This window comes from Geotrypetes seraphini, chromosome 7, assembly GCF_902459505.1.
Source record: "Geotrypetes seraphini chromosome 7, aGeoSer1.1, whole genome shotgun sequence".
NCBI lineage: Eukaryota > Metazoa > Chordata > Amphibia > Gymnophiona > Dermophiidae > Geotrypetes > Geotrypetes seraphini.
Genome location: NC_047090.1, coordinates 121,108,273 through 121,134,283, shown reverse-complemented (window position 1 = coordinate 121,134,283; position 26,011 = coordinate 121,108,273). Strand labels below are relative to the sequence as shown.

Here is a 26,011-nt window from a genome sequence, read left to right as displayed (position 1 = left end):
TCTCCTCTCTTTCATCTACCACTCCCTCTGCCCCCAGATCCAAAGTCTCCCTCTTTCTAACCCCACATGTCTCTCTGTCTGGTATCTAACAGCTCTTCCTCTTTCTAACCTGCCTCCCCTCCCTCTGCCCCCATATCCAACATCCCTCTCTCTACGCCTGGCTTCAATCTCTCGCCCTTTGCTCCCTCCCGTCTGCATGCAACATCTCTCCCCTCTCCTCCCAGGTTCTCAAGCGCCCCCTCTGAACAGTCCAACAGCTTGCCTCTCTCTCAACTTTCCCCATGCAGTCCAGCAGCTTTCCCCTTACTCTCTCACCTACTGAACCTGCAGCTTCCCCTCCAACATCTCATTCCAGCAGCTCTTCACTCTCTTGATCCTACAGTTCCCCACGTCTCTCCCTCCCCCCCCTCATCTGCCCGCTCATCTCTCTCAACCCTTAGCCCCCTCCTCTTTCAATCCAACGGTTTCCCTCTCTTCACCCCAACGGTCCGGCAGCAGTCTCTCCCATTATAATTCTCCCAATAATCTGTCAGCTCTCCTCTCTCTTTCAAGCGCCAGCGGACTGACAGCTCTTCCGTCTCTCTAACTTCCCAAACCCATCTAGAGATAGGGAAGAGCTGCCGGACCGCGGGGGGCTTCGGAGAGAGAAAAGGTGTCAGGCCCCGAGGATGGAGGTTAACAGAGGAAGAGCTGCCTGGCTGCGGGAGAAGGGGGATACCCGACCCGGGGGTAGAGTTGAGTCGAGGAGAAGAAGAGAGATAATGAGGGGTTGGGAATAACGAGATAGCCACGAGCCCCTGGCGCTCTGAGCCAGTGCTCATTTGGTTCATGCCACACCTACGCCTTCTGACACAATTTCTATTTCAAGCGGAGAGAGACACGCAGATCAGTATTGCCAATCGGGATTGGACCGACAGTAGAATTTTTTATGGCTGCAGACTGCTTTCCTGCAGTGTTTGTACGGGGTTTTTTTTGGTGGGGGGATGGTATTCCTTTTTCAACCAATTGGTGCACCGTATTCCAAGCCTCATTCTCGTGCTGCAATAACCTCGGAGCTTTCTTGAACCTCATTCTTGTGTTCCAATAGGCTTGCTCAGCGTATTCCAAGCCTCACTCTGGATTTGATTTCCTTTCTGTGCGTTGCTGGGTGTGTTGTGGTGTTCGCTCTTCCGGCAGAACTGGATGACTTCAAGTAACCACTTCAGAGGCGGGAGTTTTGAAGCAAGAGAGTAACTGTTTCTGCTGTGTAAAGAAAAGCCGTTTCAGGGACTATTATTATTAGCTTCAGACATCTCAAGAAATGACATGTGGCCTGGTGGTTCTTCCTATAAGAGGTTTAATTGACTTTTAGGTTAAAAAAGGTAAGGATTTGAAAGTGCATAGTTCTGTCTCAAATTGGAAAACATTACAAAAAGATTGTGAAGATGGTGGATGCTACAACAGTGGTGCTCCGACTTTGCTTGTCACAGAAACTTACCCCTGCATGTTTTTTAGCAGGAAGAGACTCTTCCAGGAACAAACAACACGAGAGAGCTGAAATCATGAACCTTTCTTTGCTTTTGTAATAGATGGGTTTTTGAGCCTGTCATATTCTCAGGAGAGTGTACACAATGCATTCCTGTGGTTTCACATCTCCAAGTACCATGTCCTGATTGTTTATGCCGACCCAAACATCGGGCAAGACTAGGCTGTTGTCTAGGGCAGCAAATAGCAGCTGTAGTCAAAAATACAAAAGATCCTTCAATCACATAAACAAACATCAATGTGTACTTTTTATCTGCAGGTAGAGTGGGCAGTTTTCAAATAGTCCATTGACCTGAGTAAAAAAATCTTAAAGTATGGTACTGTTTGTGTATACTGTATATATATTTTTTCCAATGTGTGTATATCATCTCAATAATGGACTTCATTCTCTAGTTGATGTATGTAGAGTATGTTCTCAGTGTCTCTGATAACTGTTAATGCTGCTATAGTTGATTATACTGGAGGAGTTTCTTCCTGGAGTTCCTAGGATGTAATGTAATGTAATGTAATGTAATGTAATGTAATGTAATTTATTTCTTATATACCGCTACATCCGTTAGGTTCTAAGCGGTTTACAGAAAATATACATTAAGATTAGAAATAAGAAAGGTACTTGAAAAATTCCCTTACTGTCCCGAAGGCTCACAATCTAACTAAAGTACCTGGAGGGTAATAGAGAAGTGAAAAGTAGAGTTAGAGGAAAAATAAAAATAAAATAAACATTTTAACAAGACAGCATTGATCTAAATACTTTGGAAGGTAGAAGAGAGGAGAGAAAGGAATAGAAGCAGAAGGGGGAGCCGTTGAACAGTAGAATTCTGGAGAAATGTAAATGATAGAAATAGAACAAAACAAAGACAAAAGGCAAAACAATAGATAAGATTAAAGATAAATCATAAGCTGGAAAGAAAAATAAAATAAAACTTTGTCTTCAATCCACGGTTTCAGCGTCAGTGATGAAGTGGAGCAAGTAAGTTTAGGAGGAGAGATTGACGTTTCCAGAAAGGGCTTCTTCAGGGAAGAGACTTGGCAGACAGTCCCAGGATGCCTATGTCTCCTCCCCTACGATGTTCTCCCATCCATGCATTCCCTCCCAGACACACTGCCCGTGCCCATGTAGTACATATAGGCAATGTATCAATCTGTATTTGGATTTGTAATTTAGTCACTGAATTGTACAGGACCTTATTCCTTCTGGACTGGTTAGGACTCTTGTCATAATGGCTGTTAACCATGGCCATTAAGCAATAGAGTAAGGAATTCCCAGCATGAAAGAACTTACTGTCAAGTTTGTCTCAAACAGAACCTCAACTTTAATCTTTTTGAACATACTGTATTCTTTTACCAATCTTCCTTTTTATGTAAGCTAACTGAAAAAGCTGTGTATTTGCAGATTTGTGTGCTTTAAAAAAAAAAAGTTTTAGATTCAATTAATGTTCACCACCACAGTGAATTAGAATTTTACCTAGGTTTAAAGCTGGGAGCAGTAGGTGATAACCAGAATTGCTTTCTTTATTTGGGGTTTTTGTTAGGTATTTATATACCGCCTATAAATGTTATCTAAGTGGTTTACAATTAGGTACTCAAGCATTTTTCCTATCTGTCTCGGTAGACTTACAATTTATCTAATGTACCTAAGGCAATGGAGGATTGAGTGAGTTGCTTGAGGTCATAAGGAGCAGTGTGGGATTTAAACCCACAACCTCAAGGTACTGAGGCTGTAGCTCTTAACTACTAGGCCTTGGTATTTGACTTGGTTCATCTGTTTTCTTAATTCATTATAGTATGAGAAATGCCTGTTAATGCTCTTTAAGGTGATGGTCCCTCTCAGTGAGACTGGAGTAAATGGGGTACTATTGCCAAGCCCTGATGGTGGATGAAAGCTGGAAGTATGTGGATAATGTGGAAATCGGTGTTTTATAGTATAAAGTTATGCTCCTATATCTGCACAGTGAGAAGTGAACCTGCTTTATAGATTATTCTAGGCACAGATTAAGAACATAAGAATAGCCTTACTGGGTCAGAACAATGGTCCATCAAGCCCAGTAGCCCGTTCTCACGGTGGCCAATCCAGGTCACTAGTATCTGGCCAAACCCACAAGGTGTAGCAATATTCCATGCTACTGATAGAGGGCAAGCAGTGACTTCCCCCTTGTCTTTCTCAATAACAGACTATAGACTTTTCCTCCAGGAACTTGTCCAAACCTTTCTTAAAACCAGCTACACTATCCGGTTGGAGGATTGGATTCTTCACCAAATTCTTATTCTGGGCTTCATGGTTGCGGTTTTTGCCTCGGTGACTCTTTTTTTGGAATAAAGGGGGTGGGCTTATAAATATAAAACAGGATGCTATATCTCTAGGAGAGAGTTGCATGGGGGCAGAAATTTCACTCATCCCTGCCCATCCTGCAAATTCACAGGCAACAAAACTGTGTTTTTTCCAGGGGTTCTTGTTAACATCCCTAGAATGCATTTTTAACTACAGAAATTGTAACTGTCAGAAGGTCTAAACCTTGGTGCACTACAAAAAAACAACAAGAGAAACAGAAACATACCATAATCCTGGAACTGAACCTATTTTTAAGACAGTAAGAAAAAAAAAATCAATCATGCACAACTTTCATCAGTAGAAAACAATTGTTATGTTGTGTAGATCTGAACTTTTTAATGTCTGTTGCAGGAAGCAGACATCAAGCAGAAATGGAAGACAGTTGTATTCCACAGAATGAAAACAAGTAAGTTGAACAGGCAGAGATAATTTGGAGGGAGGAGGACATAAGTACTTGGTGGTTGTAGACAAGCAACAGTGCTAGTTGAATACCTACTTGGTAGTGCAAAAGTGCCTTAGAAAGTCCATGAAATGTTTCTTGGGGTATTAGTTGATGGATCCACAGTATGATATGTTTTAATATATATATTTTTTAATATTAGGAGATTTTAATATATATATTTTTAATATTGGGGGGTTGGGAGGACATAAAGGAATGGGAATAATCATCTTAGGGCTCCTTTTACAAAGCCGCATTAGCGGCTTTATCGCATGCAGCTTTTTATTGTTCCCGCGCTAGCCGAGAAACTACTGCCTGCCCAAGAGAAGGCGGTAGTGGCTAGCACGGCCGGCAAATTAGCATGCACTATTACGCGCGTTAAACCGCTAATGCAGCTTCGTAAAAGGAGCCCTTAGTTTAAATTTGACTGTGTAGCTGTACAATATATACTGTTTGGCTGGGTGATGTATATTAATTTTCCCATGAATTTGATTGTGCTTGATCAGAAAATAATTAAAAAATGTTTTTAAAAAACCCATCATGGGATCACTCAAAGCCACTGATTACATAAAGCTCTGTTTTTCTTAAAATTTGCTGCTATTTTTGCTTAATGGAGCAAATTTCTTTGTATTATGGCTGTAACTTTTATGTTCTCACACTCAGCAATGACATTTTATGCAAGAAATCAAGCAGTATTTTATTAAATTAACCTTTACTACTGCTCTTTATTGAGGAAAATAATAGAAATTTGACATCACTAATAGCTAAACACGTACACTTTAATGAACGGTTTCATTGGGGCAAGCGATTTTCAAGCAGGTAAACTGAAGTATGTCACTGGGAGACTTGGTTGGACCTAAATCATATTTCCTTTTTCATGCTCTTGATATTATCAATGAATAAGTATCAAAGCCAGTGGACAGGTGGTCTGAAGATCCAAACTTACATACTACTGAACAGTTTTGTCAACACAGGTGGTTAACGAGGCAGCTGAGCAAGGCGTTCCTGCTCTTGATTTGTGTTAAGTTCTAAATGCCTTACACAGCTTTGCAAATGGTTTGATCTTGATATTGGTTGCTAGCTCTCTGTTCACCATTTGAGTATGAGAGAAAATGGATACTGAATGAAGATTGATTAAAGTATTTAAATTTAAAAAAATAATATATTTAAATCAACACAAATAATATTTTTAAAAAACAATTTAAAAAGTATTAAATTCAAATGGAGATTTTTGACCTGTGATAGTATCCATAACCCCTAATTGGTGTCTTTCTATTGACTTGATGCCTGGGGTTCTTGGAGGTCTTTTTTCCTGCATTTGGATGTTATTGTGCATTATAAGTCCTTTTTAGTGTTCAACACTAATTGATTGCCTTGGGATCCATATTTTGAACACTAAATCAGGTTCCACACTTGACATTGGTCAGAAGGAGAAAGACAGAAGAACAGCATTTATAATAGAGGTGTTAATGCCAAGTGATTATTCTATGACTTGTATGAAGAGAGAGAGAGAAGATCATGAGCTGCTGTTTCCATTGTATAGCGCCTTTTTTGTAGTTAACACAACCACATTCAAAGCGGCTTAAACACAAGTACCGTACTTCAAGCATTTTCCCTATCTGTCCCGGTAGGCTCACAATCTATCTAATGTACCTCAAATACCAAGAAATGCAGTCAGAGACCAAAACATTTCATTAAAAAAATACAAAATTAGTTCCTATCATTTTGGGTGCTATAGAATTTAAAGGAATTTTCAAGCACACCTTGATAAGTTGCCTATATTACATCTTATGACTTCCAGAAGGAAGCTCTTAACATGAAGAAATTGCTACAGTAAACATTACAAGTAAATTTGAGAGATCATATTCCCTTGTCTTAAGAGATGCTACTATGAAAGAAAACTGTACCCTTTGTTTTGTGCTGTACTTTAGAAGAAACTTTAATTTTATTGATAGACTTTTATACTTAAATCATTCATTTTAACCATTTATTTCTCCTTCATGTTTACAAGCAACAGTGTTACGGGTTGTAGTTGTAATATTTTTAGTTACTGACCAATATTTACCCTTTACTGCTCTTTCAGTGACCAGACCGATCATGTCCACCGTAAAAGGCTTTCCTCAGTAAGTATGGCTTCATGTTTAAGAAATATTGATGGATACACAAGCTTTTTTCTTTTAGCATAAAGAAATACGGTAATTCATTTGAATATAGAGAGCATATGCATTTCCTTGTTATGCTGCCTGTAGTGTGATCATGTGCATAAAAGATGTTCTCACCCTCGTTCTGTAGCATCACTGGTCAATTCAGGGAAGAAACCTGATTTGGATATTTAAATATGTGCAGAAGTAAAGACCCCAGAAGTAAAGGCCTTGGTCTTGAGTCTGGGTTGATAGGTTATTAAAAAAAAAAGATTAATTGAGTATATATGTAACTGAGTATATATATACTCAATTAATCTTTTTTTTTTTTTATAACCTATCAACCCAAACTCAAGACCAAGGCCTTTACTTCTGGGGTCTTTACTTCTGCACATATTTAAATATCCAAATCAGGTTTCTTCCCTGAATTGACCAGTGATGCTACAGAACGAGGGTAAGAACATCTTTTATGCACATGATCACACTACAGGCAGCATAACAAGGAAATGCATATGCTCTCTATATTCAAATGAATTACCATATGTTTATTGAAAATTGGAACTATTTAAATGTAGTTGAAACATTTGTGAATGAATTGTTTTGGCTAGTCAATGTCTTCAGGATTTTTTTTAACGTTGGATGGTTTCTATTTTAAAGAACCTCCTAACTACTATTACTACTGTTGCTATTGTGTCCTTTGTAATTAATTCTTTTACAGATTTAGTAGAGCAAGAGTTCTCATTCTTACATTAAATAATTTTTTAGTTTGGTTATTTCTTTTAGATTTTAAAAGCACCACGGAGTCCTCTTCAAGATCTTGGAGGTGGCAATGAAATCTATCAGGTAGATTTGCAAAGAAGTGCTTTCCTGTTAATATTCTGGTAGACCAAGTATAAATTACCTAGTTCTCTTCCAGGAAATTTTCACTGCCAACACTTCCGATTATATTCTTATTTCACTACAGATATACAAGATTATGAAGATGTAATTCTTTTTCTGTTTCACAGTGCTTTGCTGTAGGTTCCAGGGGTGTAGCTACCATTGAACCAGCCCTGGGGCTGCCTACTGACAGGGTCCACCTGTTGCTGAATTTCCATAGAAGTTTTATTTTGGCTTAAAAAAATATAAGTGGTGGTGATGCTGTACCACCACCTGATTACTGACACATCAACTCCCCACCCCCACCCCCTTTCAAAGTAGCTGGGGTCAAGTCTTATAATATGAGCTGTGATCTCACAGCTTATACTGCTACAGGGGTGAGGGGAATTGTGAAGATCAAGATCAGAAAGGATTTGGTAGCACTGCTAGAGATGTGTAGCATGTGCCACACTTAATTCATCCCTGTATTCATGCTTTTAGAAATCTGTTATATGCCCCAGAGGAAGGGGTAAGAAGCAGAGAGGGTTCCCTAAACACTTCTTTACACCCCTACCTTCTTTGTAGACTCATTCTGGACACCTCCCCAGGCATCTGTCACTACAGTACCCATCCTCAGCATACCCACTTCAGGCATTTCTACTACTGACTTTGATATAGACTAGAGTCGGATGACACACGCGACCTCGGGAGACCCTTGATACAGCACTAGTCGGTGCGAAACATGTCATGTCGGGTCAGACTCCCAGGCGTTGGCTGATATAAGCTAAGTACACATATCACTTTTTACATAAAGCAAGGATTGAAAACTGTACTTTTTTACATAAAGAAAAAAATTTAAATTGATAAAAAATAATGATTATAAAATCGTATATGAGCAGCCAATGATGAAGTGCCACATAATTCTTCCCGCAGTCATGAGATAGCACAGTGGTGGGGCTGAGGCGTACTCATAAACTTTAGTAATCTGCAAGATCCAGTCCACTAGGACATGTTCACTTTATGAATATTTAGGACTGGAATGAGACAACTAATAAGTTGATTGCCATATTAACTATACACACCGGCATAACAGAAAACACTAAAATGCACTTGACATAGACAAGTCCCCTAACCCCCTCTTTAGATATCTCATCCAGAGCAGACACATGCTGTACAGCACTACTGTCTTAAATACCATCCCCACTACACAGTCTTACACCTAATCCCCTGTTGTCCATATACATCAGTATTTCTCAACCCAGTCCTTAGGAAACACCCAGCCAGTCAGATTTTCATGATATCCTCTTTCTTGGTGTACAAATCTGTCTCATTGGGCCTAGAGATAATGTAGCAAGACCTGAAATGAAAACCAATGGAAGTATCTAAATTAAAGCTGTTCTGCAAAGAAATGGGCTAAGATTCTTCAAAAGTGATGTGAAAGACTGATATCAAATTATAAAAGTGTTTGGTGCCGTTATTAAGTTTAGGGGCAGTCAGTTTATCATATGGGTATTGGATAAACTTCTTTAAATGATGTAATAATTTAAAAACTGTTTTGTTTTTTTCCCTCAGATTCTCTTTGTGTAATATTACATTAAAGATCTGAAATGATTCTCTCCCAGAGCCACCCATCAGTCAGCTCCCTCCCCTACCCACATGCCTACCTTGGGCACTCTGGTGGTGTAGAGGTAACTGGGGCAAGAACCATTCACAGTTGCTCTCACCCTGGCCATATCTACACCCCAAATGGCCACTGAGACTTTCAGCAGCAGTCTCAAGAAAGACTGCTGAAGGTCATAGTGACCATCTTGAGACTGGAGCTGGTATATGCAGGAGAGGCTTTAAATTGCTCGTACTTATACTTTCTCCAATCCCAAGATGGCAACCATTAGACTGCTGCTGAAGGTCACAGCGGCTATTTAGATGACAGAGACAACTAGGGCAAGTGTGACTCTGAATCACTTGTGGGTTAGGCCACTAGACCACCAGGGTACCTAAAGTAGGTCTGGGGGATGGGGGGAACTGGCTGACGAGTGGGTCTGGGAAGGGGGGAAAGGGTGACTATGCAGCAGAGACAAGGAGGAGATGTTTTGGTTTTGGCATTTTTTGCTGAACAAGAAGCTGGATTTCAGGCTGGTCTCGGTGCCAAAACCAAAGTTGGGTCAGACTTTAAAATTGGATAGGGAGGGGAACTTTTTCACATCACTGTATTACCCTCCCATCAAGATCTAGGTTTCAAACTTCCTCTCTTTGGAGGCCCAGGGACTCTACCCTTAATCTCCCAACCATCTTCCATGGAGGAAAGCAAGGAAGAAAGAAAATGGGGACTCTCCTGTTTCCTCTGCTTAAAAAAAAATGTTTTACATTCAAAATGCCTCCCATTTAGGGTAATATCTGTAAAACCACTGGATCCTCTTGTGACATCAGTTTTAAATGCCTTTGAAGCCACTTAGGTAAACTATAGGGATGTGCCTTCATTAGTGCAATTTAGGTTGTTAGTTTGCCTTCAAATTTAGTGTGTGCTAAGTTAACATAAAAGTTAATATGTATTAAAAAATGTTTGACGAAAAAACAGGGGGAAACAATACCACAAATACAAATATGCAGGAACCAGAGTGGAATTGTCCAGATAGGAATGATGTGCAACAAAAGTGTCCTCCAATCCGTCTGGAAGATGGCATTGGGCGGATGGAAATCCGAGAAAGAACCACCTAAAAACCGAGAAAGAACCACCTAACTCCCCATCTAATTATAGGCCGATCGCCAGCATCCCCCTATTTACCAAAATAGCGGAAGGGTTGGTAAAGGCGGAACTTTCCGCATACCTTGAAAAATTCAACATTCTATGTGACAACCAATTAGGATTTCGCGCGGACCACAGCATTGAAACCATCATAGCATCCCTTCTCGACCACCTCCACACGCTCTTCAGTCAGGGCTCAAGTGCCCTGATCATACAACTCGACCTGAGCAGTGCTTTTGACCTGGTCGACCACACCATTCTCCTTGAATGCCTAGCTCACATTGGCATCTCAGACCAGGTCCTCAATTGGTTTCAGGGGTTCCTACAAAATAGATCATACAAGGTACTCAAGAATAACTCTTTCTACTGGGACAACACCTGTGGGGTCCCGCAGGGCTCCCCCCTATCCCCCATCCTATTCAACATATACCTAGCCTCCCTAGGTAAACTCTTACACAACCTAAATCTCAAATTCTTCATTTATGCAGACGATATCACAATAGCCATCCCACTAACCAACTTTTCACAAAAACTACTTGACCACATCACAAACATTCTCAACCAGATAGAACTCTGGATGCTTTCATTCAGACTGAAATTAAACCCCGACAAATCAAAATTTTTCCTAGCCTCCCCCAAAGATAAAATCAAGGAAACCACAATTCAACTAAAAGGAATGACCTTCCCCCTCGATCTGACCATAAAAATTCTGGGAGTCACGCTGGACAAAAACCTATCCCTAAATAACCATACCGACCTCATCGTTAGGAAAAGCTTTTCGGTACTTTGGAAACTTCGCACCATAAAAAAATACTTCAATGACACTGCATTCCGCCTACTTGTACAATCCTCCATCCTCAGCATTCTCGACTACTGCAATATCATCTTCCTTAAAGCCACAAAGAAAACTACCAGGAGACTAAAAATAATCCAAAATACCGCAGTGCGCCTCATCTTTGGCCTAAAGAAATGGGAACATGTCACCCCTTTCTATCACCAACTACACTGGCTACCATTTGAATCTAGAGTTCTTTTTAAATTTGCATGCTTCTGCTACAAATCGGTTAACGGCTCTTCTCCAAGTTACATAAATACCCACTTTAACCTTTATTGCAACAACAGGACATCACGCAGAATTCAACTGTTCGCCTTCCCTTCGCCAAAACACTGTCCTCTCAAAAGAATCCTCGATAGAACTTTCGCCTTCCAAGCAGCCAAGTCGAACCCATGGCTAGCCCAGATGATACTCGAGGCCCCCACTTACCTTGCCTTCAGAAAACTACTAAAAACTTACCTATTCAGCAAACACGACCCTTAATATTCCATTCACCCCACATAACACTTGCCCCACCCCTGCCCCCTTCCTCCTTCACCAGACCCTCCCTTCCCCACTCTCTACTTCCCTTATCTAGTTCGATCAAACCTGCAATTTCTGTTATATTGTTGTAAATCTTCCCCTCATTGCAGACAGTTGTAAATCGCTGTAATTTTACTGCTGACTGCTATAAATCGTTGTAATTTATCGTAAATCTGCTTGTAATTTGCTGTAAATCTGCTTCTAATTTTGTTGTAAATCTGCTTGTCAATGCAGATCATTTGCTAATTGATGTAAACCGCCTAGAACTCACTGGGTATGGAGGTATATAAGAATAAAGAATAATAATAATAATAATGACAGTATCAGAGTATTGGCATCAGAGGCGAAGTGCTAAACTGGTTTCCTTTCGTCCCAAACCTATCAGGTTCGCTTCAACAATGATCTCTCCAACACCTGGAGCAACCCATCCGGCATTCCGCAAGGGTCCCCACTATCCCCTCTGCTTTTCAATATCTACATGACCTCACTGAGCGTTCAATTAACCCAGCTGGGGATAAAATTATTCAGTTACGCTGATGACTTCACAATTATTATCCCATTTACCAACTCCATCTCGGAAACAATTCCAAAAGCATCAGAAGCCATAAACTTGATGGAACATTGGATGACAGACTTCAAACTCAAGCTCAATACTGAGAAGACAAAATTCTTTGTCGCTTCACCACGCCCTCTTGACACCAAAACCCCACTAGACATCAACAAACATAACTACCCCATACAGCCCACCATTAAAATACTGGGTGTAACTCTGGACCAATGCCTCACCATGAAAGATCAGGTGGACTCCCTAATCAAAAAGAGTTTTTTCACCCTCTGGAAACTTAAATCCATTAAAGCATACTTTGATAACTCTGCCTTCAGAATCTTGGTACAATCCCTCATATTAAGTCAACTCGACTACTGTAACATCGCCTACTTAGCAATCCCCCAAAAGAATATGCGACGATTACAACTAATGCAAAACACTGCGGTCAGACTAATCTTCGGTCTAAAGAAGTTCGATCAAGTGACGCCATACTTCAAACAGCTACACTGGCTGCCGATGGAAGCTCGTGTAAAGTTTAAGTTCGCCTGCCTCTGTTTTAAAGTTTTCTACGGTCTAACCCCTAAATACATCACTGACCTATTCTCCTTCTCAGCCAACAAACACAAGAGAAGCTCCCACTCGCACTTCGTTTCTCCCCCGGTTAGAGGATGCAAACTAAAAAAACACCATGAGCATCTTCTCTCACATCAGGCTGCTCTATGGGGTAAATACCTAGAACAACTCCTATTGCCCACCACTTATGAGGTATTCAGGAAACGCCTCAAAACTCACCTATTCCTGAAATACCTAGACAGCTGACCCACTTCCCTCCTTCCCCTCTCTTGCCCTTTTTCCCCATTGTTCCCACATCCCTTAAGTTAACTCAACTTGTACGTCAACTCAACTTGTACTCCACTAATCTTCTGTAAACCGCATAGAACTTAACGGTATTGTGGTATATAAACTGTTATTATTATTATTATTATCCAGAATCGCTTCTATTTGTACCATGATGATACTCCATTTTGATTGGTTCTTGGTCAAATCTGCATAATTCGCATGTTATTATTCGTGATTTTTAAGACTCCTGAGGTAGGCCTGATAGCCGAAACATGTACATGTCGAGTCATTGAGTTGGTGAATGTATTGTTTTGATGTTTGAACAATAAAGATCGTCATATTACCAGATGGATTGGAGGACACTTAAAAAATGGTTGGGCATTATTAGAGTAGATTTTTTTTTTTAGGTCTTGTTTTTTTGTGGATGTGGTTGTGTTTTATTTTTTAAGCACAATCCATGGCATAATAGTATTGTGACCAACTGTTCTGCCATGGTTTTGAATGCTTTTCTGTTTGGTGAAAAATTGTTCATGATGAAAAGGAATGTCTAAATCCAGTCCCCAGATTAAGAGCCCAGATTTGGGCATGATCTGAGATGGGCACTCAATGTAATCAGCTAACAAATCACTTACAAGCAATAATTGGACGCTAACAAGTATTTGGCATTAATTGGCACCAGTTGGGATTTGCGCGCACACATTTGGCTGCATGCTATTCTGTAACGCCAGGTGCTTAAATCTCATAGCATGCATCTCAGAGGGGCATGGCCATAGGAAGGATATGTGTATGTCGGGGCATTCCAAAAGGTTGTATGCATTGTTAACAGAATAATGGGTCAGCGCTCAACTTGAACACCAGCATTTACCCCAGGTTTCAGCAAATTTTAAGTCTGATGCTAAAGGGCAACATGCACTTCATAGACTTGCATCTAATGCCAGTCTTTTCCAGCACTGCCTCCTTGAGATGCAAATCTATCTCATGTGTATTTATTGTGGATATCCTGAAAACCTGTGGCTCTTGAGGACTGGAATTGCCTACCTCTGCCCTAGAAGATTCGGGACGCTTTGGTCTTACGACATGGCTCTTGAGTGCACAGTGCTAGTTCAAAAGGATACTCAGAAGTAGTCATTGCTACTCAGTAATTGTTTTAAAATTCCTTTGAGCAGATCAGACACTAGGTGCTGGGGAATTCCCTGTATCCCTCCTTTGCCTGTCTTCTTCTGTAGGGCTGTCGCCAGCTTTGGTATGAACTGAAGGGGGCAGCAGAGACCGGGGAGAAGAAGAAGGCGCTAAAAAGCAGTGAATGACATCTTCTGAAGAATGCTCATGAGCAGGCATGGACAACACTTTGGTCAGCAAACTCTCCCTATGAACCTAGAAAATATATTATTAAGGTAATAACCTAATCTCTTTTTGAACAGAAACTCAGAGCTAAAGTAGAATTGGCCATTTCTAGTGCAGTAATTCAATTTATTGATCATCTTAGTTAACAAAGTACTATGTTTGTGTTGGTATGTATAAAAAATGTTCAGCTCTTAAGCTGTATGATCATATTAAAAATATTTCCTGTCTAATAGTAACATAGTTTGTTGTATTTCAAATTCTACATTCACAACACAGTACTTTTTTTCCTCAGGATCACAACTTAGAGAAACGTCGTAAAAACTCACGACGAGTCAGTTTTGCAGAAACAATAAGGTGAACTTGAAGTATAATATAAACTTTTTGCTTTGGAGGTGTACTCTGTGTATTTTTATATATAAGCTAAGGAAGGTACCAGTCTTTAAACTGACGAATGAATGGAGATTTTAACAAAAACCCTTTTATATGACTGATAAAATCATGGTGATGGCCTTATACCTGATATATATGGGGAAGGAGATCTATCTGTTTACAGAAAAGGATTGGGTAGTATGTAGAGAATGACACGCTGGCTTTTACCCGTGGGTAACCGGGTATCCCGCTGAAATGGTGGGGGATAAAACAATGTTCACCGTGGCTACAGGGACAAGACCATTCTTGTGAGTGCCGTAAAGGTCATCTCTGACGCAACCGGAAGTTGCATCAGAGATGACCTTTCCTGTAGCCACATGCAACTTCAACGCTCTGGCTGCTCGTAGGAAGGAAATTTAGAAATCGCCTTCCACGAAGATAAGGGAAAGGGAGGGAAGGTGGGGTGGAGAGAAACAGACGCTGAAGGGAAATGGGGAAGAGAGAGTGGAGAGAAGAAGCTGAAGGGAAATGGGGAAGAGAGAGATTCCATACTATGGGGGAGCGGAGGGAAGAAGATGGGTGCCAGACCAATGGAGGGGGGGGGTGGAGGGAGAGATGGAAGGGAGAGACACAGAAAAAGAGCATATGGAAGAGACAGAGAAGGCAGACAGTGGATGGAAGGAAATGAATGAGGAAAGCAGAAACCAGGCAACAAAGGTAGAAAAAAAATTTCTATTTCTATTTCTTTTCTTTTTTTTTTTTGCTTTAGGATAAAGTTGTATATTAGTTGTGTTGATAAACATTTATAAACAAAGCCCTGCCAGCTGAACATCTTTCTCTAGTTCAGAAGCCAGAATTTTGATTTATAAAATGACAATTGTACAGAATATTGTTTCTTTTTATACTTTAACTAGTTTTTTAGCCCGTTACATTAACAAGTGCTAGAATAGATGTGTAGACTTGGGCATTTCTTTCTTTCTTTCTGTCTGTCTACTAGAGAATGCCTGTCTATTAGAGAATGTCTGTCTGTCTTTCTTTCTTTCTCTCTCTCTCCCTGCCCCCTGTCTTTCTTTCTCTCTCCCTGCCCCCTGTCTTTCTTTCTCTCTCCCTGCCCCCTGTCTTTCTTTCTTTCTCTCTCCCTCCCTGCCCCCTGTCTTTCTTTCTGTCTGTCTTTCTTTCTCTCTCCCTGCCCCCTGTCTTTCTTTCTCTCTCCCTGCCCCCTGTCTTTCTTTCTGTCTGCCTTTCTTTCTGTCTCTCCCCCCTGTCCAGCAGCACCCCTTCCCTGCTCCCCCTGTCCAGCAGTAGCCCTTCTCCCTTACTTTTACCTCCCCCAGTAGTATCCCTTCTCCCTTCCCTGCTCCCTGTCCAGCATACGCTAGACTGGGCAGCCTCGGGGCTTTTGCTAGGCCGGTCCGCCTTGCATTATCAAAGTGGGCCAGCCTAGCAAATGCCCCGCGGCTGCTTGATGAAACCGTGGCTGCTGCTGCTGGTCCGGGGGTGAGAAGAAGAAGCCTCCCGGCAGCGTAGTCAGAAGGCAGAATGTCTGCTGGCGTCAGAGATCAGGGCAGGAAATCAGCTGAGGCACGTGTGGCATGGAAGCTCAGATCACGGCGTACGGAGATTGAAGTGCTCATGCAAGCTAAGGGTTTTATTATAGTGGATAAAATAAGTTCAGTATAAAACTATTCAAGGCTTGTGTGGATGGGATCAGATGGTTTGCGGGGACGGGAACTGAGCTCGCGGGGACGGGGCAGAGTTTTTCCCTGTAGTAGTATGTTCTGGGAGAGTTTTATGCCCTAGTCGGAAAGTGTGGTTGTATGTATGGTCTTCTGCAAATCTCTTGCTAGACATTTGGCAGAGTACAGAGTTAATGCTAGAATTTTATCTGATCTGGTAATAAAACATACGCTGGCTTTTACTAAATCAAAGTAGAGTTGCTTACCGCAGGTGGACGAGGTAAATGATCCGACACTCATAGGAATTGAATGAGTATCGGAGTATTTACCTCACCAGCCTACGGTAAGAAACTCTTCCACAGTTTAGTAAAAGGAGTAACTTTTACTTTTTACAAGTTACTTTTTTTTTTCTTTCAGTTCTAGGGTATTTGTACCAGACCTTCATGAAAATGTTATAGGAGAGCTCAGCAATGCAGGTAAAGATCGTATATGAGAAGGGTTTTTTTTCCCCCTAATCTTATAACTGTCTGATTTATTATTAGTTTATAATATGTTTTATAGTTGTCTTTTAAAAATATTTTCCTCCTGTAACAATTTTGTATGGCTAAGCAGTGTTCTCCCAAGGACCTTTTAGCCAGGCGGTCCGCCCGGGTAATTTAGATGACCGCCCGGCTATCATCCGTTGTGAATTCTGCTGCTGCCGCCGGTGCTGCTCAATAGCAAAAAAAAAAAAAAAAAACGGCTTGGAGATTTCATGCCTTAGCCCATAGCGAACTTATGCTCCGGGGCTCTAACGTGTGCATGCCGGCTTCCCTTCTCTTCCCTCCGAAACCGGAAGTTATGTCCTGGGGGGGGGGGAAGAGAAGGGAAGCCGGCACACACATGTTAGAGCCCCGAAGCATGCTTCGCTACGGGCTAAGGCGGGAGACAGGTCAGTGAAGCTTATAATTTGCTCTTCTTGCTGCCTGGTCCTGCCTACTTTCTGTTTCCGCGAAGGCAGGACCTGGCAGTATTTCCCCAATAGGTCGATCGCGATCTTGGGCCGATCAGCCTTCCTCTCCCCAACGGCAGAATTGACGTCGGGGAGAGGAATGCTGGTCGGCCCGAAGCAGGGAGAGCTTGGGGCGGCTGCGGCTTTGGGGCCTGTTATCCAATGGCGGCGGTTTGGGGGCCTGTTACCCGATGGCAGTGGCAGTGGCTTCAGGGAATGCAGGGAGAAAGAAAGAAAGAGGGCAGGCAGGGAGACAGCAGGAAAGAAGAGAAACAGAAAAAAAGAAAGGGGGCATGAAGAGAGAAAGAAAGAAAGGGAGGCAGGGAGGGTAGGGAGAGAGGAAGAAAAAGTTGGGGGAGGGAATGAAGTCTGGAGGAGAGGAAGCATACAGGCTGAAAGAAGGGAAGAAAGATTGGATGCACAGTCAGAAGAAGAAAGTGCAACCAGAGACTCGTGAAATCACCAGACAAGGTAGGAAAAATGATTTTATTTTAAATTTAGTGATCAATTTATATCTGCAGTCTATATTTTACACTATAGTCCCCTTTTACTAAACCGCAATAGAGGTTTTTAGCGCAGGGAGCCTATGAGCGTCGAGAGCAGCGCTGGGCATTCAGCGCAGCTCCCTGCGCTAAAAACTGCTATTGTGGTTTAGTAAAAAGGGAGGGGGTATATTTGTCTATTTTTGTATGGTTGTTACTGAGGTGACAATGCATAGAGTATCTGCTTTGACCTCTTTGAAAAAACCCCGGAATGGGAATGATAATTAACATTATCCCAGGACAAGCAGGCAGCATATTCTTAACTGTTGGGTGACGGCACCGACGGAGCCCCCGTACGGACAATTTTAGAGTGATTGCACTCTAAGAACTTAGAAAGTTCTAGTAGGCCGCACCGCGCATGCGCGAGTGCCTTCCTGCTCGATGGAGGCGCGCGGTCCCCAGTTTCTTAGTTTCCGCGGAGCTAAGAAGATGCGTTTTTTTCAACGGTCGTTGAAAATTTTTTCTGCCTTCCTGCTCGCGCGTTTTTTCTGGAACTTTTACTTCCTTGTTTTCTTTTCATTTCATTTTCTTTCTTTTTTACAAAAAATAAAAAGTCTTTCTTTTTTCGTTACTTTTCATCTGGCCCCGGCGGGGCCTGTTGGCACCATCGAAGCCTCCGCCTTCGATTTTGTAGAGACCGTTTTCACCTTCATGCCCCCTCAGCCGGGATTTAAGAAGTGTCAGCGGTGTGCACGCCCTATCTCTTTGACCGACCCCCACAATTGGTGTCTCCAGTGCCTGGGTCCGGATCATAGGGCTTCATCTTGCACCCGTTGTGCTTCTCTTAAAAAGCGCACCTTGAAGAATTGGCAGATCCAACAGAAACTTCTCTTCGGTGCCGGGATGGAACCATCGACATCCACTCAGACATCGGCTGCCCCCTCCTAAATCGGCACCGACTCTTTCGACACCACCCGAATTTACTTCGGTGTCGCATCCCCCAGTAAGCCGGCTAAGAAGCCTTCCTCTTCCCTGGAGCATCCTCCGGTCAAAGCTGCAGTGAGCCCAGTCCTGCCGACTTCAAGGCGCCCCCGTAAACGCTCCACTCCTATTGAGGTGAGTGCCACGTCATCGGCCTCCTCATCTCCCGAGCGTCGAGAGGCACCTCAGGTACCGAAGAAAAAGAAAGCGGTACCGGTGCCTTCTTTGGATGATCGCATTGCGGCTATCCTCCCAAGTCCAACTTCAGGAGCAATTGCAACAGCTTCTCCCTGCTTTGTTGGCACCGAACCTTCCAGTTCCTGTCCGATCTGAGCCTACGGTACCGACACTTTTGGCACTGGTTCACACTCCCTCCGCTTCCATGCCTGTGTTGTCAGTGGAACCGAGAACCTCGCACCATGCTGTGCAGACGGTCTCCAAGTCGGCACCGCTTTTGGATCTCGCTAGGCGCCATGCAACTTCTCCGGGTACAACATCCATGCGGTCCGGGAAGTCGGTGCGCAAATCCTTGCATGGTGACCCCTCGACTCCGGTCTCCCGAGGTCGATGCCCTCAGGTGCGAGACCCTGACCTATGAGACGAATCTGAAGAACCTCTGGGTACAGATGATGAGGTTTCTTCTGATGAGGAGGATCCTTCTATCCAGGAGCCTAATAGTAAACCTGACCAGTCCTCCTTTACAAAATTCTTGAGGGAAATGTCAGACTCCCTCTCCATCAGATTTTTTGGAATCTGACTCCAAAAAATCTAAGGCATTCCTTGATGCCTTGGATTTTGATCAACCTCCAAAGGAGTTCCTCAAGTTCCCCTCCATGACATTCTGAGGGAAACTTTTTACAAAAACTTGGAGACTCCTTTAACCATCCCTGGAGCTCCACAAAAATTGGACACTCTGTACAAAGTCATTCCCATTCCGGGCTTTGACAAACCTCAACTCCCGCATGAATCCTTTCTTGTGGAATCCACTTTAAAAAAGGCTGCGGGCACTAGTGTCTATGCCTCTGTCCCTCCAGGAATAAATTCGGCAAACGCTTATACCAAAATGCTATGCTAGCCAATCATTCAGGCAATTATGCTTTTCATTTTTCCTTTTACCTAAAGCATTTAATCCAACAGCTGTCTTCCCTTCAAAAATATCTACCTGAGCGTAAGATCCCACTGTTTCAACAATATACTTCCAGTTTACTACAGCTTCGCAAGTTCATGGTCCGTTCCATTTATGACACCTTCGAACTGACCTCCAGGGCTACTGCAATGGCTGTCACCATGTGGCGCTTAGCTTGGCTTAGGGTCTCGGAACTCGATGTCAATCACCAAGACCGCCTTGCAAATGCTCCTTGCTTGGGTGACGAGTTATTTGGAGAGTCTTTGGATACCACCACGCAAAAACTGCCTATGAGACCCGGTGGGATACTTTGCTGAAGAACAAAAAGAAACCTCCACCTGATCGACCCTTTCGTCAGCAGTCATCCTATCAACGCCGCTATTCTGCTTGTCCTTTTCAACCTCCTCATCATCAACTTCGGAGGCCACGTCAGCAACAGGATCAGCAGGCTTGTCAACAACAGCAGCAACCAGTAAAACCTGCTGCTCCACCAAAAGCTTCTCAGCCCTTTTGACTTACTTCTCCAGGACATAGCCAGTCTTCCGCCGCCCTCTACTCTGCCCCAACCGATCGGAGGACGTCTTCATATTTTTCTCAACCGTTGGGAACTCATCACCTCAGACCAGTGGGTTCTAAACATCATTCGTCACGGTTACTCTCTCAACTTCCAGAATCTTCCACCAGCCAGTCCTCCAAAAGAGTCTGCTTTCAACTCCTCTCAGTCCTCCCTACTCCTTCAAGAGGTCCAATCCCTTCTTTTTCTGAACGCCATAGAGGAAGTTCCTCTAGATCAAAGGGGGCAGGGATTTTACTCCCGATATTTTCTGGTTCCCAAAAAGACAGGAGACCTCAGACCTATCTTGGATCTCAGAGATCTCAACAAGTGTTTAGTCAAAGAGAAGTTCAGAATGCCCTCTCTGGCCACGCTTTATCCCCTATTCACTCAGGGTGACTGGCTATGCTCCCTCGACCTCAGAGAGGCCTACACTCACATACCCATCCATCTGACCTCCCAACGGTATCTCAGATTTCAGATCCATCACCGTCATTATCAATACTACCCTTTGGCCTAGCCTCATCTCCAAGGGTATTCACAAAATGTCTGATAGTAGTGCTGCCTTTCTTAGGTCTCACAGTCTCCAAGTTTTCCCTTACCTGGACGACTGGTTAATCAAGGCTCTGTCATCTCAGCAAGTGGTTCAAGCCACCAACCACACCATCGCCTTCCTTCACATTCTAGGGTTCAAGATCAATTATCCGAAGTCGCATCTCCTTCCCACTCAGCAACTTCAATTCATTGGAGCGGTCCTAGACACCAACCTCATGAGGGCGTTTCTTCCCTCCGACCGTCTGCACACACTGATCCACCTCTGTCATCATGTGCTTCTTCAACCCTCCATTTCGGCCAGACAGATGATGGTTCTTTTGGATCACATGGCCTCGACAGTACAGGTTACTCCTCTCACCCATCTCCACCTCTGTACTCCTCAGTGGACATTGGCCAATCAATGGTCACAGACGACAGATCCTCTTTCACGACACATATCTGTGACATCGTCTCTTCGACAGTCTCTACAATGGTGGTCGAACTCCTCCAATCTTTCCAGAGGTCTTCTCTTCCATCTGCCTCCTCATTCCATGATCATCACCACGGATGCTTCCCTGTATTCCTGGGGGGCACACATGGACCACCTTCACACACAAGGTCTTTGGACTGTCCAGGAACGAAAACATCATATCAATTTCCTGGAACTCAGAGCGATGTTTTATGCTCTCAAGGCGTTTCAGCATCTTCTCTGTCCCCAGGTTCTTCTTCTGTGCACAGACAATCAAGTAGCCATGTACTACATCAACAAACAAGGTGGGACGGGCTCTCGCCTCTTATGCCAGGAGGTCCAAAGGATTTGGTCTTGGGCGACAGCTCGCAGTCTCTTCTTGAAGGCTGTTTACATTCAGGGCGAACAGAATTCATTGGCAAACAACCTCAGCAGAATTCTTCAACCTCACAAATGGACCCTCAATCCTGTCACTCTCCGGTCCATCTTTTCTCAGTGGGGCACTCCTCAGGTGGACCTCTTTGCAGCTCCTCACAACCATCAACTGCCCCAATTTTGTTCCAGACTCTACTCCCCTCAATTGGGCGGATCGGTTTCTTTATGCCTTTCCTCCCCTTCCTCTCATGTTGCGGACATTGTTCAAACTTCAGAGAGAGAAGGCCACCATGATTCTCATCGCGCCACGGTGGCCCCGGCAACATTGGTTCTCCCTCCTTCTTCAGTTCAGTTCCAAGGAGCCCATACTTCTACCAGTGTTTCCTACTCTGCTTACTCAGCATCAGCAATCTCTGCTACATCCCAACCTGCCATCTCTCCACCTGACAGCTTGGTTTCTCTCGGGCTGACTTCCGCTCAAACATCTCTCTCTCAGCCTGTTCGTTCCATTCTGGATGCCTCCAGGAAGCCGACCACTCTCCAATGTTATCAACAAAAGTGGACTCGCTTTTCTTCCTGGTGTCTTCTTCATCATCATAACCCCACTTCCCTATCAGTAGAACAGGTGTTGGATTATTTGCTCTCTTTGTCTGACTCAGAGTCCACCTCAGTGCCATTACTGATTTTCATGAGCCTGTTCACGGAAAACCTCTTACGGCTCATCCTTTGGTTTCCAGATTCATGAGGGGCATTTTCAATGTGAAACCACCTCTTAAGCCTCCTCCGGTTATCTGGGACCTTAATGTGGTTCTCTCCTCTCTCATGAAGCCTCCTTTTGAACCATTGGCCACAGCTCACCTCAAATTTCTCACTTGGAAAGTGGTCTTCCTTATTGCCCTCACCTCTGCCAGGAGGGTCAGTGAGTTACATGCACTAGTAGCTGACCCACCGTTCACTGTTTTTCACCATGACAAGGTGGTTCTTCGTACTCATCCTAAGTTTTTGCCTAAAGTGGTCTCTGACTTTCATCTCAACCAGTCCATTGTTTTACCTCTGTTCTTTTCTAAACCTCATTCTCATCCTGGAGAACAGGCTTTGCATACTTTGGACTGTAAGCGTGCTTTGGCTTACTATTTAGAGCGCACCAAACCTCACAGATCGTCTCAACAGCTTTTTCTCTCTTTTGATCCTAATAGGCTGGGTCATCCTGTTTCTAAACCAGTGTTTTTCAACCGCTGTTCCGCGGCACACTAGTGTGCCGCGAGATGTTGCCTGGTGTGCCGCAGGGCCGCCGGGCCCGGAGCTTACAGGGGGCCCGAGGCAGGGGCGCCAGTAGCTCGCCAAGGCAAAGTGAGTCGATCACCCAGGACTCACTTTGTCTTGGCGATCTAATCCACAGTTCTTCAACCGCCGGTCCGCAGGAAATTTTTGCCGGTCCGCGCAGGACCGGCAAGATTGACTCATTTGAACTTCCTGCCGGTCCGCGCAGGACCGGCAAGATCAGCATCGGAAGCGTGCGCTGGGCCGGAGAGATCTTGGGGAGCCTCCGACAGTGGCTTTCTCCCCTCTCTGCAGCTCTCCTTTACTTCCCAGCGCAGCGATTCACGAAGGCAGCCTCGGGGCTTTTGCTGAGTCGCGGCTGCCTCTGATGATGCAACTTCCTCTTTCCTCAGAGGCGGCCCGACCCAACAAAGGACCCGAGGCTGCCTTCGTGAATCGCTGCGCTGGGAAGTAAGAAGAGCTGCTGGGAGGGGAGAAAACCACTATCAGTCTGGGAAGCTGCTGGGCAGGGGAAAAAAGGGACAGCTGCTACTGGAAAGGGAGAAGGAGAGATGCTTCTGGAAGGGGAGGAGGGAAAGGAATCTGGGAAGCTGCTGGGCCAGGAAAAAAAAGGGACAGCTGCTACTGGAGAGGGAGAAGAAGGAGAGATGCTTCTGGGAGGGGAGGAGGAAAAGGAATCTGGGAAGCTGCTGGGCAAGGAAAAAAAGGGACAGCTGCTACTGGATAAGGAGAAGAAGGAGAGATGCTTCTGGGAGGGGAGGAGGGAAAGGAATCTGGGAAGCTGCTGGGCTAGGAAAAAAAGGGACAGCTGCTACTGGAGAGGGAGAAGGAGACGGAGAGATGCTTCTGGGAGGGGAGGAGGGAAAGGAATCTGGGAAGCTGCTGGGCAAGATAAAAAAAGGGACAGCTGCTACTGGAGAGGGAGAAGAAGGAGAGATGCTTCTGGGAGGGGAGGAGGGAAAGGAATCTGGGAAGCTGCTGGGCAAGGAAAAAAAAGGGACAGCTGCTACTGGAGAGGGAGACGGAGAGATGCTGCTGGGAGGGGAGGAAGGGAAGAGAGTTACTGCTGGACAGGAGGCTGGGAGAAAGAAAGAAAGGGGGCAGGCAGGGAAACAGAAGGAAAGAAGAGAAACAGAAAAAAAGAAAGAAAGGTTAGGGAGAGAGGAAGAAAAAGTTGGGGGAGGGAATGAGGTGTGGAGGAGAGAAAGCATACAGGCTGATAGAAGGGAAGAAAGATTGGATGCACAGTCAGAAGAAGAAAGTGCAACCAGAAATCACCAGCCTGGCTGGGCGGAACTTCCTCTCCGATTGCAGAATTGACGTCAGGGAGAGCATGCGTCGGCTTTGGGGCCTGTTATCCATTGGTGGGTCCTGTTCCCTGATGGCAGCGGCAGTGGCAGTGGCTTGGGGAACGGCAGGGAGAAAGAAAGAAAGGGGGCAGGCAGGGAAACAGAAGGAAAGAAGAGAAACAGAAAAAAAGAAAGAAAGGTCAGGGAGAGAGGAAGAAAAAGTTGGGGGAGGGAATGAGGTGTGGAGGAGAGAAAGCATACAGGCTGATAGAAGGGAAGAAAGATTGGATGCACAGTCAGAAGAAGAAAGTGCAACCAGAAATCACCAGCCTGGCTGGGCGGAACTTCCTCTCCGATTGCAGAATTGACGTCAGGGAGAGCATGCGTCGGCTTTGGGGCCTGTTATCCATTGGTGGGTCCTGTTCCCCGATGGCAGCGGCAGTGGCAGTGGCTTGGGGAACGGCAGGGAGAAAGAAAGAAAGGGGGCAGGCAGGGAAACAGAAGGAAAGAACAGAAACAGAAAAAAAGAAAGAAAGGTCAGGGAGAGAGGAAGAAAAAGTTGGGGGAGGGAATGAGGTGTGGAGGAGAGAAAGCATACAGGCTGATAGAAGGGAAGAAAGATTGGATGCACAGTCAGAAGAAGAAAGTGCAACCAGAAATCACCAGACAAGGTAGGAAAAATGATTTTATTTTAAATTTAGCAAAGTGGAGGCAGTATTACCACAGTTTTCAAAGGAATTTGCCCAAATAACTTAATAGTTAACTGGGTAAATTCCCAGAGATGAAAACTTCCCTTCACTTACTATGCACAGTTCTGAATTTATATCTGCTGTCTATATTTTACAATATGGTCACCTTTTACTAAACCGCAATAGTGGTTTTTAGCGCAGGGAGCCTATGAGCGTCAAGAGCAGTGCTGGGCATTCAGCGCAGCTCCCTGCGCTAAAAACTGCTATTGTGGTTTAATAAAAAGGATGGAGGGTATATTTGTCTATTTTTGTATGCTATAAAAACCAAATACAGAGAGAGACTGAGAGCTGTTGACGAAGAGCTACGTGTGTGTCTTTCTTCCATTCCAGCCAGAATATCAGCTTTGTGTTCAGCCAAACAGGCCCAGGTTTCGCACTGAATAAAGTATTTTATAATTTTTATAATTTTTATTTCATAATAAAGTAATTATAAAATACTTTCTTTGTGTTTATTTGATTCCTATTCAAGAGAATTACTTTATATATAGTCAATATAGGCAGAGAGTTAAATTTTTTAACATTTTCTAATGGTGGTGTGCCTCGTGATTTTTTTCATGAAACAAGTGTGCCTTTGCCCAAAAAAGGTTGAAAAACACTGTTCTAAACAAACGATTTCCAACTGGCTTGCTGCCTGCATTTCGTTCTGTTATGTTCAGACTGGACTCGCACTGGAAGGTTCTGTCAAGGCCCATAAGGTTAGAGCTATGGCAGCCTCTGTAGCTTTTCTCAGATCAACCCCTATTGAGGACATCTGCAAGGCTGCTACCTGGTCCTCAGTTCATACTTTCACTTCTCATTACTGTCTGGATACATTCTCCAGATGGGATGAACACTTCGGCCAATCTGTTTTTCAAAATTTATTTTCCTAATGGCCAACCTTCCCTCCAGCCCTCTTTATTAGCTTGGAGGTCACCCATCAGTTAAGAATATGCTGCCTGCTTGTCCTGGGATAAAGCACAATTACTTACCGTAACAGGTGTTATCCAGGGACAGCAGGCAGATATTCTTATGTCC

The 26,011-nt window shown here is 43.9% G+C and overlaps 1 protein-coding gene across 3 annotated transcripts in view; it reads left to right on the top strand.

The window, feature by feature from the left end:
* Positions 1–1,135: 1,135 nt before the first annotated feature.
* Positions 1,136–26,011, top strand: part of KNL1 (kinetochore scaffold 1) — a 173,264-nt gene continuing 148,388 nt past the window's right edge. For 2 of the 3 annotated variants that reach the window (XM_033952570.1, XM_033952569.1), the window contains exons 1-6: positions 1,136–1,361; positions 4,205–4,259; positions 6,376–6,415; positions 7,217–7,276; positions 14,415–14,476; positions 16,585–16,643. In XM_033952570.1, coding sequence (XP_033808461.1) covers positions 4,225–4,259; positions 6,376–6,415; positions 7,217–7,276; positions 14,415–14,476; positions 16,585–16,643 — 256 coding nt within the window. In that variant the 5' untranslated portion in view covers positions 1,136–1,361; positions 4,205–4,224. Of the gene's footprint in view, positions 1,362–4,204; positions 4,260–6,375; positions 6,416–7,216; positions 7,277–14,414; positions 14,477–16,584; positions 16,644–26,011 lie in introns of those variants that run through there. The other variant, XM_033952571.1, reaches the window with a different exon arrangement.